Source organism: Puma concolor, chromosome E1 (assembly GCF_028749965.1).
Source record: "Puma concolor isolate L17-30 chromosome E1, mPumCon1.1.hap2, whole genome shotgun sequence".
Lineage (NCBI taxonomy): Eukaryota > Metazoa > Chordata > Mammalia > Carnivora > Felidae > Puma > Puma concolor.
In genome coordinates this window covers 23575966-23589073 of record NC_141680.1, presented here as the reverse complement: position 1 = coordinate 23589073, position 13108 = coordinate 23575966, and the positions used below count along the sequence as shown (strand labels likewise).

The window sequence follows — 13108 nt, the reverse complement described above, 5'->3', positions numbered from 1 at the left end:
ATTTTCATCTTGAATTCAGCAACTGATTCTAGAGTTGTAGAGTTAAGAACATTGGCTCGAGCCAATTAAAGAACATATGAGCTTCTGCTTCTCGGTACATTTTTATCATCTCCTAAAACTACTTCAGCAACAGATCTGTAACTGTGCCAGCTCTCAGGAGGTTTTATGCTAGATCTGGACGCAAGAAAATCAAACTGGTTTCATTCTTCAAAAAAAAGTCACAGAGTTCACGTAAAAGCAACTATACTTCCTTGTGATTTTCAGTGGGACAAACCCATTCTTATAGGTTCTTTGTTTACAACAGTTAAATGAAAAGCAGTAAAAGCCATAAAATAGGGTATGGGTCTAAAGTGACCGACAGCAGGAGTGATGACCCTTACCTAACATCCTTCCCCACAGTCATGGCAGCAATCACCTTCTTCACAGCCTCCTTCCTCTTTTCTTTCTTCTCATTGTTGAGTTCAGCCTTCAATTCAAAGATTTCTCCTACAAGAAAAGAGAACAAATTGGTAAGATCCTAGGACCAGAAAACTAGAGCAAAATACTACACTCTGTAATAAATAACAGGACAGCTGACCAGAGACAGGGCAGCAACTGAAGTAGAGGATTTAAAAATTACAGGATAGGTACAATTCAAATCCCTAGAATATTAATTGACCATTGATAAAGATACCATCATTTAGGTTATGCCAGAGAGGAAGCTGCAATCCGGATCTTAGAAGTGTGGGAGTGGGGAAAAAGCAAATCTCATATCTTACTACACAGGGGAGAAAACGGCGTCTGAGGGATGATCTTCCATCAGAATTTCAAGGTCCCAAGGGAAACAATAAATGTAGGCACGGGAACAGGTTCACAAATCTGTTTTCAAGCCAAAGAGACACTAGATATCAGCTCATTCACCCACTCTCAGTTTCACAGATAAAGAACTAAGGCTCAAAGAGCAGAGTGAGTCAGTGACAGAGCTGCCCTTAGAACTGTGTCTCCTGACTGCTGAATCCAGAGGTTTTCAACCTTGGCTAGACACTAAATTACTTGGGAGGTATTTAAAAATAATAACGGGCTGCCTGCGTGGCTCAGTTGGTTGGGCGTCCAACTTCAGTTCAAGTCATGATCTCGCAGTCTGTGAGTTTGAGCTCCACATCAGGCTCTGTGCTGACAGCTCAGAGCCTGGAGCCTGCTCCAGACCGTGTCTCCCTCTCCCTCTGTCCCTCTCCTACTCGCTCATGTGTGCACACATGCGCTCTCTCACAAATAAATAAGCACTAGGGGCGCCTGGGTGGCGCAGTCGGTTAAGCGTCCGACTTCAGCCAGGTCACGATCTCGCGGTCCGTGAGTTCAAGCCCCGCGTCAGGCTCTGGGCTGATGGCTCGGAGCTTGGAGCCTGTTTCCGATGCTGTATCTCCCTCTCTCTCTGCCCCTCCCCCGTTCATGCTCTGTTTCTCTCTGTCCCAAAAATAAATAAAAAACGTTTAAAAAAAAATTAAAAAAAAAAAAAAACAAATAAATAAGCACTAAAAAAATAAAAATAACAATGCTCAGGCTCTATTCTGGGGCAAATAAATCAGCATGTCAAACAGAACTCTTAGGTTCATACTTTTTAAAGTTTCTCCAAGTGATTCTTCTTTTTTTTTAAAGTTTATTTTTGACAGAGCAAGCAAGTGAGCATGAGCTAGGGAGGGGCAGAGAGAGAGGGAGACACAGAATCCAAAGCAGGCTCCAGGCTGTCAGCACAGAGCCTGACGTGGGGCTTGAACTCACGAACCGTGAGATCATGACCTGGGCCAAAGTCAGACGCTCAACTGACTGAGCCACCCAGGTGCCCGTCTCCAAGTGATTCTAATGCACAACCAGGGCTGAGAATCACTGCTCTAATTAGCACTTTAAGAAGCTGACAGGCTTTAAGGCCCCATCCTATTCAACTGATCTAACAAAAATGATAATCTTGAAGCTTCAAGAATGGTACAAACCAGAACCATTTCTAAAGGCACAATCCTGAATGAGTACTCAGGCCCCACACTGGGAAATGCCAGGGATATCATCACTATCTTAAGGACCAGGCTCACCTATCTTCAGAAAACTGGCGCTGAAAGAAAAGGTAACAATCTTCCACCGGTTTTAAAAGAAAGAAGAAAATATACCACTAAGCCTATGAAAGAGAAACTGGCTACTCCCCGTTCAACCTTCCATCTGTACTCTTAAACTCTTCAACAACACTGCCTCATTTTCCTCCATTTCTAGGACTGTGCTTGATGTTCATTTTAACCAGACTTCATTCATCAGTACAGAAACAGTGGGGACAGCAAATTCTGTGATCTATTAAAGCCTCTCAATGGGAAGGATGAAACTGGTAAGAAACATAAAAGTTGACCACTAAAAAGGCTTGGGACATTAAAATCCACTACCAACAAGGCAAACAGATTAATGCTACAAAAATCAGCTTTATTTAATCAACAACTGCAAAAATAGCAGTCAGGAAAGCTGGGCCCTTTAGAGTCATGCTCCTCTCCATCAAGTCCTCAGCTGCCAAATCCAGCTCTCAGGGTTCCCATCATTTACTTCTAGGAACAGTAAAGGACAAGCCACAGGGTTTCAAAAGTCTGAACTGTGAATAGCAGCAGGAGCTGAAGAATCAAAACAGGATGTAACTGAAACTATTCCAATCCTAGCATAAACTTAAAGAATATGTTCCAGTGGCAGCTCTGGTGGGTGTTGCAGGAAGTAAAAGGAACACACTCTATCCATTTTTTAAAATGTGGTATTTACCCAGCCGTGATTCAATCTGTAGGTCTTAAACTTTTACAAATCCCTGAATAAAAAAAGGTTACCAGGACTCATTACAAAAGAAGGTTTGAAGAGTTAGGGGAGTTTTTTAATTATACATTTTTATGTCAACATAGACAATACCTTGGTCATAAAGCACACAAAATGTTAACAAAAGAAGAAATAAATGCCATTTCAGAATGGTAAGACAATCAGAAAAAAAGCTGATAATGAATGACAAAGTGCTAATAGTTTTTGTGAAGTATAGAAAATAAAGATAGGGAAGAAGTTGGGTGAGAGCCAAAGAGGGCACAAATTATCTCATACATACAAGTTCTTCTATTTTTCTCTTCCTCCTCCCACTAATCAAATCTACCAACCACTGCTAACAGCCAGCAATGGTTCTCAATCTTGGCTACACAGGAGAAAAATGTGGGGTGCTTAAAAAATCCCCACACCCAGGCCATAGCCCAGACCAATGAAGTCAGGGTATCTCAGGTGGAGGGTCCTAGATATCAGTATTGTTCTACACTTCCCTGAGAAATTCCAATGTGTAGGAAAGATTGAAAGTCACAGACTAGCAGTTGATAAAATTAAGAAACTCACTATGTAGTTCTCTGTATTGTAATAGAAGAGTTTGTTTACCCTGACATAACTCCAAATGACCAGAAGAGGCCAGATATGCTTGCACTTTCCTGAAAACAGCGTATCCAGCAGATAGGCTGTTTGCTCACTCTAGACCACCACAGTGTGCCCTCCTATTTTAAAATTAAAAAACAAAACAAAAACAAAACTTTTTTTCAGGGGCACCAGGCTCAGTCAGTTAGGCATCTGGCTCCTGATTTCGGCTCAGGTAAGGATCTCATGGTTTGTGAGATTAAGCCCCAGGTCGAGTCTGCGCTGACAGTGCAAAGCCTGCTTGGGATTCTCGCTCTCCCTCTCTCAATAGAAAAAAAAAAAAAAAAAATCATTTCAATCTTAAAAGTTGCAAGAGTCCCCAATTGTTAACATTGTGCCACATTTGCTTTATCATATGTTCTATATATTTACATGTTTCTTCCTGAATAGTAAACAATAATAGTAAACTTGCAGCCATCCTGTCTCTTTAGCTCTAAGTACATCAATGTACAATTTCCAAAAATGATTATCTTATATAACCTAATACTATGATCAAAATCAGGAAATTTAACATTGACACATCATCATCATCTAATCTATGGACTCAACTCAAAAGTTTTGATAACCTCCTTCATAGTAATTTTACCACCATCCCCCCTCAGGCCAGGATCCAATGATCAGTATGTTATATTTTACTATAGTGTCTCTTTAGTCTTCTTTAACCTGAAACAGTTCCTTAGCCTTTGTCTTTCATGATAATGACATTTATTAAAGGTTTAGGCCAGTTATTTTACAGAATGCCCTCGGTACGGGGTTTATCATGGATGTTCCCTCATGATTACATTGAGGTTATGCATTTTGACAGGCATAATTCTTAGGGGATGGTATGTTTTTCTCAGTGAATGACATCAAGAGGCAAATAATGTTAATGCGTCCCATTATAGGTGATGTTACCATCAAATATGTGGTTAAGTTGGTAAATACCAAGTCCTAACCCTGTAAAGTTACTATTTTTTCCTTTGTGATTAGTAATTTGTGAAAGGAAACTTCAAGACTATTTAAATATCTTGTTCCTCATCAAGCTTTCACCTGGTAGTTGTTTTAGTATTCACTGATGACTCTTGCCTAAATCAGTTATAACTATGATTTATGCATGTATATGTTATTCAGTGGGTTATAATCTACTACTATGGTCATTTTTTTTTTTTTAATATTTAGTTTTGAGACAGAGAGTGAGCAAGTGAGCAGCAGAGGGGCAGAGAGAGAGAATCTCAAGCATGATCCACACTGTCAGTGCAGAGCCGAACGTAGGGCTCGAACTCACAAACCTTGAGATCATGACCTGAGCCGAAATCAAGAGTTGGACACTTAACTGACTGAATCACCCAGGTGCCCCTAATGATCACTTTTTTTTAATGCTCAATTTATCTCAAATTTGGCAAGTGGAAGCCCCTTCAAACCATGCTGCTCCTTGATCTGTCCCATCAATTTTTTTTTTGCTTTCTGGCATAAGATGTTCATGTTCATCTTGTACTTTCCCTTGATGCACCCTGGAATCAGTTATTTCTCCAAAAAGTCCTGATTCCTTTTAGTTGGAAATGATTTTTAGAAACCAAAGGGTATTCAGTGTCCTTTGCATCTACTCTGACTTGAAAGAAATTAGGATATTTAATCAGAAACTCCATAGTGTTATGGGGCGCTTGGGTGGCTCAGTCAGTTAAGCATCAGACTTTGGCTCAGGTCATGATCTCAAGGTTCATGAGTTTGAGCCCTGCGTTGGGCTCTGTGCTGACAGCTCAGAGAGCCTGGAGCCTGCTTCGGATCCGTGTCTCCCTCTCTCTCTGCCCTTTCCCTACTTGCGCTCTGTCTCTTGCAGAAAAGAAACTCCAGTGGACACTCAATAAATATTTTCGGAATAAATACACGCAATGAATCAGACAAGATAGAAGGACCCTTGGTTCTTCAAGACTAAACTTAGTTAAATCTGAAGACAGTCAGGAGGCCGAGGCAGTAAATTACAACGGAAACAAGAAAGATAAATTCTGAGGCAGAGAAGTTATATTTCATCCCCTGGAAGAAAGGAGAAAAGGTCCATTTGAGGAGAAAAGTTGTTGAGGAATAAGAGGAATGATAGTTGTGTCACGGTTAGAATGCTTCAGTAAATATAAAGACTGCTAAATACAAAGCACAGAATCCTAATCCTGAAGAAAAGTAAATCTCAGCTTCTCAACAACAGGTTGAGAAGAATGAAACCAGTCTGTTTTTGATAGGAGGGCCATCTATAGCACTAGAAATGAACTATTATTTAGGAACAATTTTACAAAAGATGAGGAGTTTGGATTTTCCCAAGAATCCTTAGTTCCTACCCCACAAATGTAAAAATCAGCATTACATTTCTGATTACAAAGACAATGAGGTTAATAAATGCAAAGTTATTCAAGTAATCCACAGTCTATAACCTAAAAATCATGGAACTGATTCTAAAGGTTCCCTGTTTTAAGTATAAAGAACATATTTAGACAAAGCCCAGATAAAGAATGAGGTAGATCTGGGGCACCTGGGTGGCTCAGTCAGTTGAGTGTCCGACTTCAGCTCAGGTCATGATCTCACAGCTTGTGGGTTCAAGCCCCATGTCGCGTTCTGTACTGACAGCTCAGAGCCTGGGGCCTGCTTCGGATTCTGTGTCTCCCTCGTTCTCTGCCCCTCCCCCACTGGTGCTCTCTCTCTCTCTCAAAAATAAATAAACATTAAAAAAAAATTTAAAAGAATGAGGTAGATCTATATGGAGGGATATGAAAATATAAAGTTTCTATGTACTGTTTGCATGAAGTTTGTTAAAGATAAAAATTTTTTAAACATATGTATTAATACTTGCATTTATATGCACAGAAAAAGACTAAGGATACACCCTGAGTTCACCTAAGGAACAAGAATAAGGAGAGAGAGAAATTTCTTTTTTACTTTTTACGTGATCTGTATTGTTTTAATATTTAAAAAAAATTTTTTTTAACATTTATTTATTAGAGACAGAGCATAAGCATGGGAGGGGCAGAGAGAGGAGGAGACACAGAATCTGAAGCAGGCTCCAGGCTCTGAGCTATCAGCACAGAGCCCACAAACTCAGGGCTCGAACCCACAAATCGCGAGATCATGACCTGAGCCGAAGTCGCTCAACCAACTGAGCCACCCAGGTGCCCCTGCTTTAATATTTCCAAGTAAAAACAAAAAGAGAATAAATGTGCTGCTGCTTCCCTTTCTGCCTTCCTCAGACCTACCCATCTTCGACAAATTAAAATTGGATTTCATCCTTTCACCAAAACAGAACCTCCAAGCGAAAATGAAGTGCATCCCAGCTCTATCTATATTTAAAAGCCTATCCTTTAATAATTTATTCAAATACACCTTTCTGTACAAATAGTAGATCCCCAATGAGATAGTCCACAATATGCATGTCTAAAGAGGTCAGAAACATTCTAGGTGGGACAATCTTACACCACAATTTTTGAAGGAACTCAAACTCAAAAGTTCTTTAATCAAGTTTTCATACTTACCTTTTTTATTGGTTGTGAAGTACTTGGAGTCAGTCATGGTTTTGGATCTTTAATGTGCACCTACAACAAGAGAAAAAAATTCCTTTATCCAAATTATTGATGTCCAGCAAGGAATTCAACTACTTTTAAGAACATTTATAATAATTTCTGTACTCAAAATTGAGTATTTTCTTCCTTACCACCATTATTGGTGATTCAAGAGACGCAAAGATAATTAAGAATTTAACTCTTGCCTCAAGGAACTAACTGGGGCAAAATAACAGGCTAAATGGAATGGACTGATAATATGAACCTATTATGGCTTTGTAATTTTATCCATAATTATCTCAACACCTCGAAGATCTAAAGCTAGACCTTTTTGTAAATACATCTTCAATTAGGCGCTCAAATATTTAAGATAAAAAAAAGTTTGTTTTGAAAGATCTCCCAATTACTTTCCATTCAGGAAAATGTGATTTACTCCCTACCTCAAGGGACGTATCCTGAAAACACATATCCTGAAGCAATGTTAAGGTCAAAGCAGAAAGAGAAAACAGTTGTGCCAACCTATTCACTATTACACTTGAGAAAAGGAATCTAAGAAAAAAAGACTAAATTAATAGGACAATATTCTTTCACAACAAATATCTAGAGGCAAACATGCCTCATGCATGGATTTTTTTTAATTACAGTTTTCATATTTCCAACAATCTACACTTAGCCCAAAAGAATAATATTCCAAAAGAATAACATTCTTCAATAATTCTTTTGTATTCCAAAAGAATATCACTTTACAGTTAAAAATAAGGCCAGAAAAAAAAAAAAAGAGAGAGAGAGATTTATTCAGTCACCATTGCATACAAAAGAGAATCAGAACTGGCGTTAAAACTTAAAAGATCATGGATCTCAGCCTCAAGTTTAATACTTCTGTTCCAATTCCCAGGAAATTAATCCAGCTGACACATGGTTTTACTAGTAAAACAAAAATGGCATGGACTGGTCACATTTCTCCCTAAATAATGAGACAATGTTTTCTGATTTGAGAAACTCAAGACTTCATCCAAAGTACTTGGTATCTTTAAATGTATTAAAATTTTCTTTTAATAATATCCCTTCTGCACTCAAAAACATGTATCTTCTTCTTTACCATCATCAACAATACTTACTACCAAATTTAGGACTGATGCCTGGCACCTGCTCATTACTGTCATGCCACAACATGAGTGATCATAAATTTGGCAAACTTGAGTAATACCACATATGGCAAACAACAGTAAATATGGATCAGAGAGAAAAGACCTAAGCACTAAACAAATCGATGTAATTAAGGAAAACGAAAAAGAGCCAAATAAACATGAAATAATGAAAACAGCCTGGCTCAAATTTGATCTCTAAAATGTGCCATTTGAACAACCTAAAGGAAATTAGACTCAGCTGAGATCTTTCCAAGTGGCTATTATTTACAGTCCTGATCCTTATGCAAGAGCGCTATAGGTTGTATCAGAATTTCACTGAATTCCCTTGTTAAAAGACACGAGCTAGAACTCACAAACATTATAGAATACAGAAATTCCCATTTTAGGGGCACCTGGGTGGCTCAGTCAGTTGAGCGTCTGTCAGTGTGGAGCCTGCTTGGGATTCTCTCTTTACCTCTCTCTGCCCCTCCTCTGCTCATGCTTTCACGCTTTCTTGCGTGTGCTCTCAAAATAAGTAAATAAAACTTAAAAAATTGTTTTGAAAAAAAAAAGAAATTCCCGTTTTGATAGTTGTTTAAAAAAAAATTTTTTTTTAACGTTTATTTATTTTTGAGACAGAGAGAGACAGAGCATGAACAGGGGAGGGCCAGAGAGAGAGGGAGACACAGAATCTGAAACAGGCTCCAGGCTCTGAGCGGTCAGCACAGAGCCCGATGTGGGGCTTGAACTCACGGACCACGAGATCATGACCTGAGCCGAAGTCGGACACTTAACCACTGAGCCACCCAGGCACCCCGATAGTTGTTATAATTAAAAATTAACCTGTAACAGGGGCTTGCCTTCTGCAGTATTTTCATAATGCCTTTCTAGAAAAAATTTGAAGAATGTTATAATCATTTAATCCATTTACAATGTACACTAAATTTGAAATGGGCAAACTGAAGAAAGGGAGTCCTTCACATAAAAGACCTGGAATAAATCTGAAATTATCATGTAATAACTTACACATAAAAAGAGAGAAACGGCTATACAGAAACGATCACTAGAGCCTAACAGGAGAGCCATAGCTCAAGGCCATTATGGCTTAAGATGTTACTATGCCTATTAAGTCCAATAAGATCACCAAAACTTAAAACTTGTTTAGGATTTACAAACAAAATCTGCTTGGAATTTTTCATACTGCTTGTTTTTGCTTTTTAACATTTTATTTATTTTTGAGAGACAGTGAGAGAAAGCACTCATGCTAACAGCAGAGAGCCCACTGCGGGGCTTAAACTCACAAATCATGACCGGAGCCAAAGTCAGATGCTTAACCGACAGAGCCATCCAGGTGCCCCCCCACCCCCCGCCCAGTTTCTTTGAAAAGGGGCACAAAAATTGTTGTTTTCTCAAGATCTCATATTCATATACACATATAAAAAAAAATTTTTTTTAAGTAACCTTCTTGCCCAGCCTGGAGCCTACCAAGGGTCTTGAACTCATGACCCTGAGATCAAGAGCTGAGATCAAAAGTTGGCCGCTTAACTCACTGAGCCACCCAGGCACACCAAACATATTAAATTCTTTTTTTTTTCTTTTCGAGTTTTCCTTATTTATTTTGAGAGACAGTGTGTGACCATGAGCAGGGGAGGGACAGAGAGTGGGAAAGAGAGAATTCCAAGCAGGCTCTGCACTGTCAGCACAGAGCCTGATGTGGGGCTTGATCCCATGACCCATGAGATCACGACCTGAGCTGAGACCAAGAGTCAACGCTCAACCAACTAAGCCACCCAGGTGCCCCACATATTAAATTTTTAACAGTTTTAACCACAGTCTGTTAAACATAAAACTAACCTAGTCTGAAGTTCTACCTTTATTAATGACCCACACATTTAACTACCTCCCTTAAATTTCATTGTCAAGGAATATATTTCCCTCTTCGTTGTGAGCACTGTGTTCTTAACTAGAGAATAACATACCCACCCACAAAATTTCAGGGAAGAGAGTCAAGTAATCTTAGATCCTAAATTAAGAATCTCTGCTCTTTTTTTTTTTTTTCAACATTTATTTATTTTTGGGACAGAGAGAGACAGAGCATGAACGGGGGAGGGGCAGAGAGAGAGGGAGACACAGAACTGGAAACAGGCTCCAGGCTCTGAGCCATCAGCCCAGAGCCCGACGCGGGGCTCGAACTCAAGGACCGCGAGATCGTGACCTGGCTGAAGTCGGACGCTTAACCGACTGCGCCACCGAGGCGCCCCTCTCTGCTCTTAAAGAAAGGAAAAACCTATCACTCTTAGTTCCTGCTGTTGGAAAAAACAGTAATAAAACATCTCTTACCCATACTGGCAGGAACACATTGTATTAAGTCAGTTCCTGCCTTAAGCCAAAAGAAAACTCCAAGAAAAATGAAAATAGTCTAAACAAAAACAAGTGGAAAGAGGTGGTAGTTGCACAACACTGGGATTGTACTACCTGTCACTATTCACTTTAAAATGGTTAATTTTGTTATGTGAATTACACTTCAAAAAAATTACATATGTATTTTTTAAAGGAGATAATCACAAGCCAGGGATGAACATAAGCAGATTCTCCAAAATACAAGATGGTGAAAAACGTAGCCTGCATTAGAAGCCAAAGAAAAAGAAGCCAAGATAGAGCTGAAAAAAAATAGGGAAAAAAAAAAAAATCAAATATTCGCTGAAGAGCCTCAAAAACCAAGCTCTTCCCGAAAAAAAAAACAAAAAAAAAAAACTTTTTTTTGTTCCTACAGGAGAACTCCAGGAAAAAGCAAAGGCATTATGGAGTTTGAACTCACACTACCTTTCCACCAGATCAAACTCCACAAGTCACTGACTGTTCTGAAGGCCTGCGGTTTGGCCTAGGGATATTGCTAAACAATGAAGCTATCACAGGGAAAGCACACAACCATTCTTACTTGACCTAGCCTGGAGTGTGGTGTCACTGCATTTCAGAGAAAGCTTCCCTGCACAGGATTACATATCTGGATTTAACATAACCTAGTTTCTCCCAAATATAGGTTGTGAAAGACCCTTCTCTTTTTTTTTTTAAACGTTTATTTATTGAGAGACAGAGCACGAGCAGAGGAGGAGCAGAGAGAGAGGGAGACACAGAATCCGAAGCAGGCTCCAGGCTCCGAGCTGTCAGCAAAGAGCCCGACGCGGGGCTTGAACTCACGAACTGTAAGATCATGACCTGAGCCCAAGTCGGTCGCTTAACCGACTGAGCCACCCAGGTGCCTCAAGACCCTTCTCTTCTATTCCTCCCTCCTTACAGTCCCCCTAAAGAAAATAAGGCAAGAAAAAAATTAATAGGGTCTCAATTTCAAATGGCTCTCTGGGAAATGGCGGCTAACTTAGACTTGGTGAGGCCACTAAGTCCCTTCTTTTCACACAGAGCTGGGCTTTACAGTTTGGTGCTCACAGCAAAAAAACTGGCAGGAGTTAACCTAATCATAGAGCAGAAAGGCCATTCGGCCATCTTTTATTACAAGTGTGAAAGGTGCTGAGATATTCCAACATCTCAATAATCAGAAATTTCAATGCAAAGATAATAGTGTCTTCCATTATCATTTAGCTCATAAGAAATCATAAGACATCTAATTACAATAGACACAAGATGTGACTTCTATTTAAATATGTCAGACTACCAGTACGCCTGGGTAGCTCAGTCAGCTGAGCATCAGACTTTGGCTCAGGTCGTGATCGCACTCATGGTTTGTGAGTTCGAGTCCTATATCGGACTTGCTGTCAGCGTGGAGGCCACGTTGGACCCTCTGCCCCCTCTCTCTCTCAAAAAATAAACATAAAAAAATGTCAGACTACAAAGTAATGTGTTAATATTATACAGTAAGAAGTTCAAAAGGTTTACATCCAATCCTTTTTTTTAAGATTTTATTTTTTTAAGTAATCTCTATACCCAGCATGGGGCAAGAGTAGCATGCCCTACTGAAGCCTGCCAGGCCCCCCCCTTTACATCTCATTCTTAACTGAAATACCAAAACTCTGGAAAATTTAAGCCTAGAAGTAAAGAAAGAAGAAAAGGAGAACGTATCATATCTAATTCACTCCTTGTCCAGCTTGGGTCAAATCCGTGCATAAAATGTAGTATTTTAAAATATGGACAGTGGGGTGCCTGGGTGGCTCAGTTGGTTAAGCATCCGACTTTTGATTTCAGCTCAGGCCATGGTCTCACGGTTTGTGAGTTTGAGCCCCACATCAGGCTCGGCCAGTGCGGAGGCTGCTTGGGATTCTCTGTCTCCCTCTCTCTGTCTCAAAATACATAAATAACTTAAAAAAAAATAAAAAAACACCTTTTTTTGAATAAATTAAAAAATAAAATAAAATATAGATGTTTAAGGGGAAAAAAAGATGGAAGAATTGGGCTTTCTTGAGTCTGTCTCTTAATTCACAGAATGTTAGCTTTGTGTTAATTTTACCACCCAACTTTCAGCGAGGCTGTCCGCAGAACACGCTATCCTTTTGCTTCGCTGGGAGTTTAAACTGTTAAGATACCTGCAAACAGTTCTCACCTTACCACCACGCTTAGTCATCATTGGAATGTGTTACACGTTTTCTTGTACAGCTGCATCTCCTTCATCTGCTGCTTTCTATTATTATTTTATAAGTGTACCCTGAGGCTAAGCAATACAGGCATACCAAGCAGGTAATTAGTCACTTAAATTGTTCCTCATTGAGACCACCTTCGTCGTCACACGGCCTTTTCTAAACTTACTGCGCTTTACTTTTAAACCACAATGATTAACAGTTTCTGGCACTTAAGACGCACTTCTTTTAAAAATCCGTTTAATGAAGCAGCAACACTTTATGTGCTCAGCTCCATAATGAAACAGCCAGGTGAGATCATTAACATCCCCGCCGCCCCCCACCCCCATAGAAGACTGCTCCTAAAACAAACAGCGTGAATAAATTCTTTCGATTCAAAGAATATGGAAATAACAGGCTGTTCCAGTTTCTTGCCTCTGGCTTAATCTACAGCCTTTCT

General features: G+C 39.6%; 1 protein-coding gene across 4 annotated transcripts in view; it reads right to left on the bottom strand.

Annotated features, from left to right (window-relative positions):
- The window catches only part of AP2B1 (adaptor related protein complex 2 subunit beta 1), a 129562-nt gene that overhangs the window by 115614 nt on the left and 840 nt on the right, over positions 1–13108 (bottom strand). For 3 of the 4 annotated variants that reach the window (XM_025918282.2, XM_086686662.1, XM_086686661.1), the window contains exons 2-3: positions 6930–6989; positions 381–486 (exon numbers count right to left, since the gene is read on the bottom strand). In XM_025918282.2, the coding sequence (XP_025774067.1) occupies positions 381–486; positions 6930–6966 (143 nt within the window). In that variant the 5' untranslated portion in view covers positions 6967–6989. Of the gene's footprint in view, positions 1–380; positions 487–758; positions 859–6929; positions 6990–13108 lie in introns of all 4 variants that reach the window. The other variant, XM_086686663.1, reaches the window with a different exon arrangement.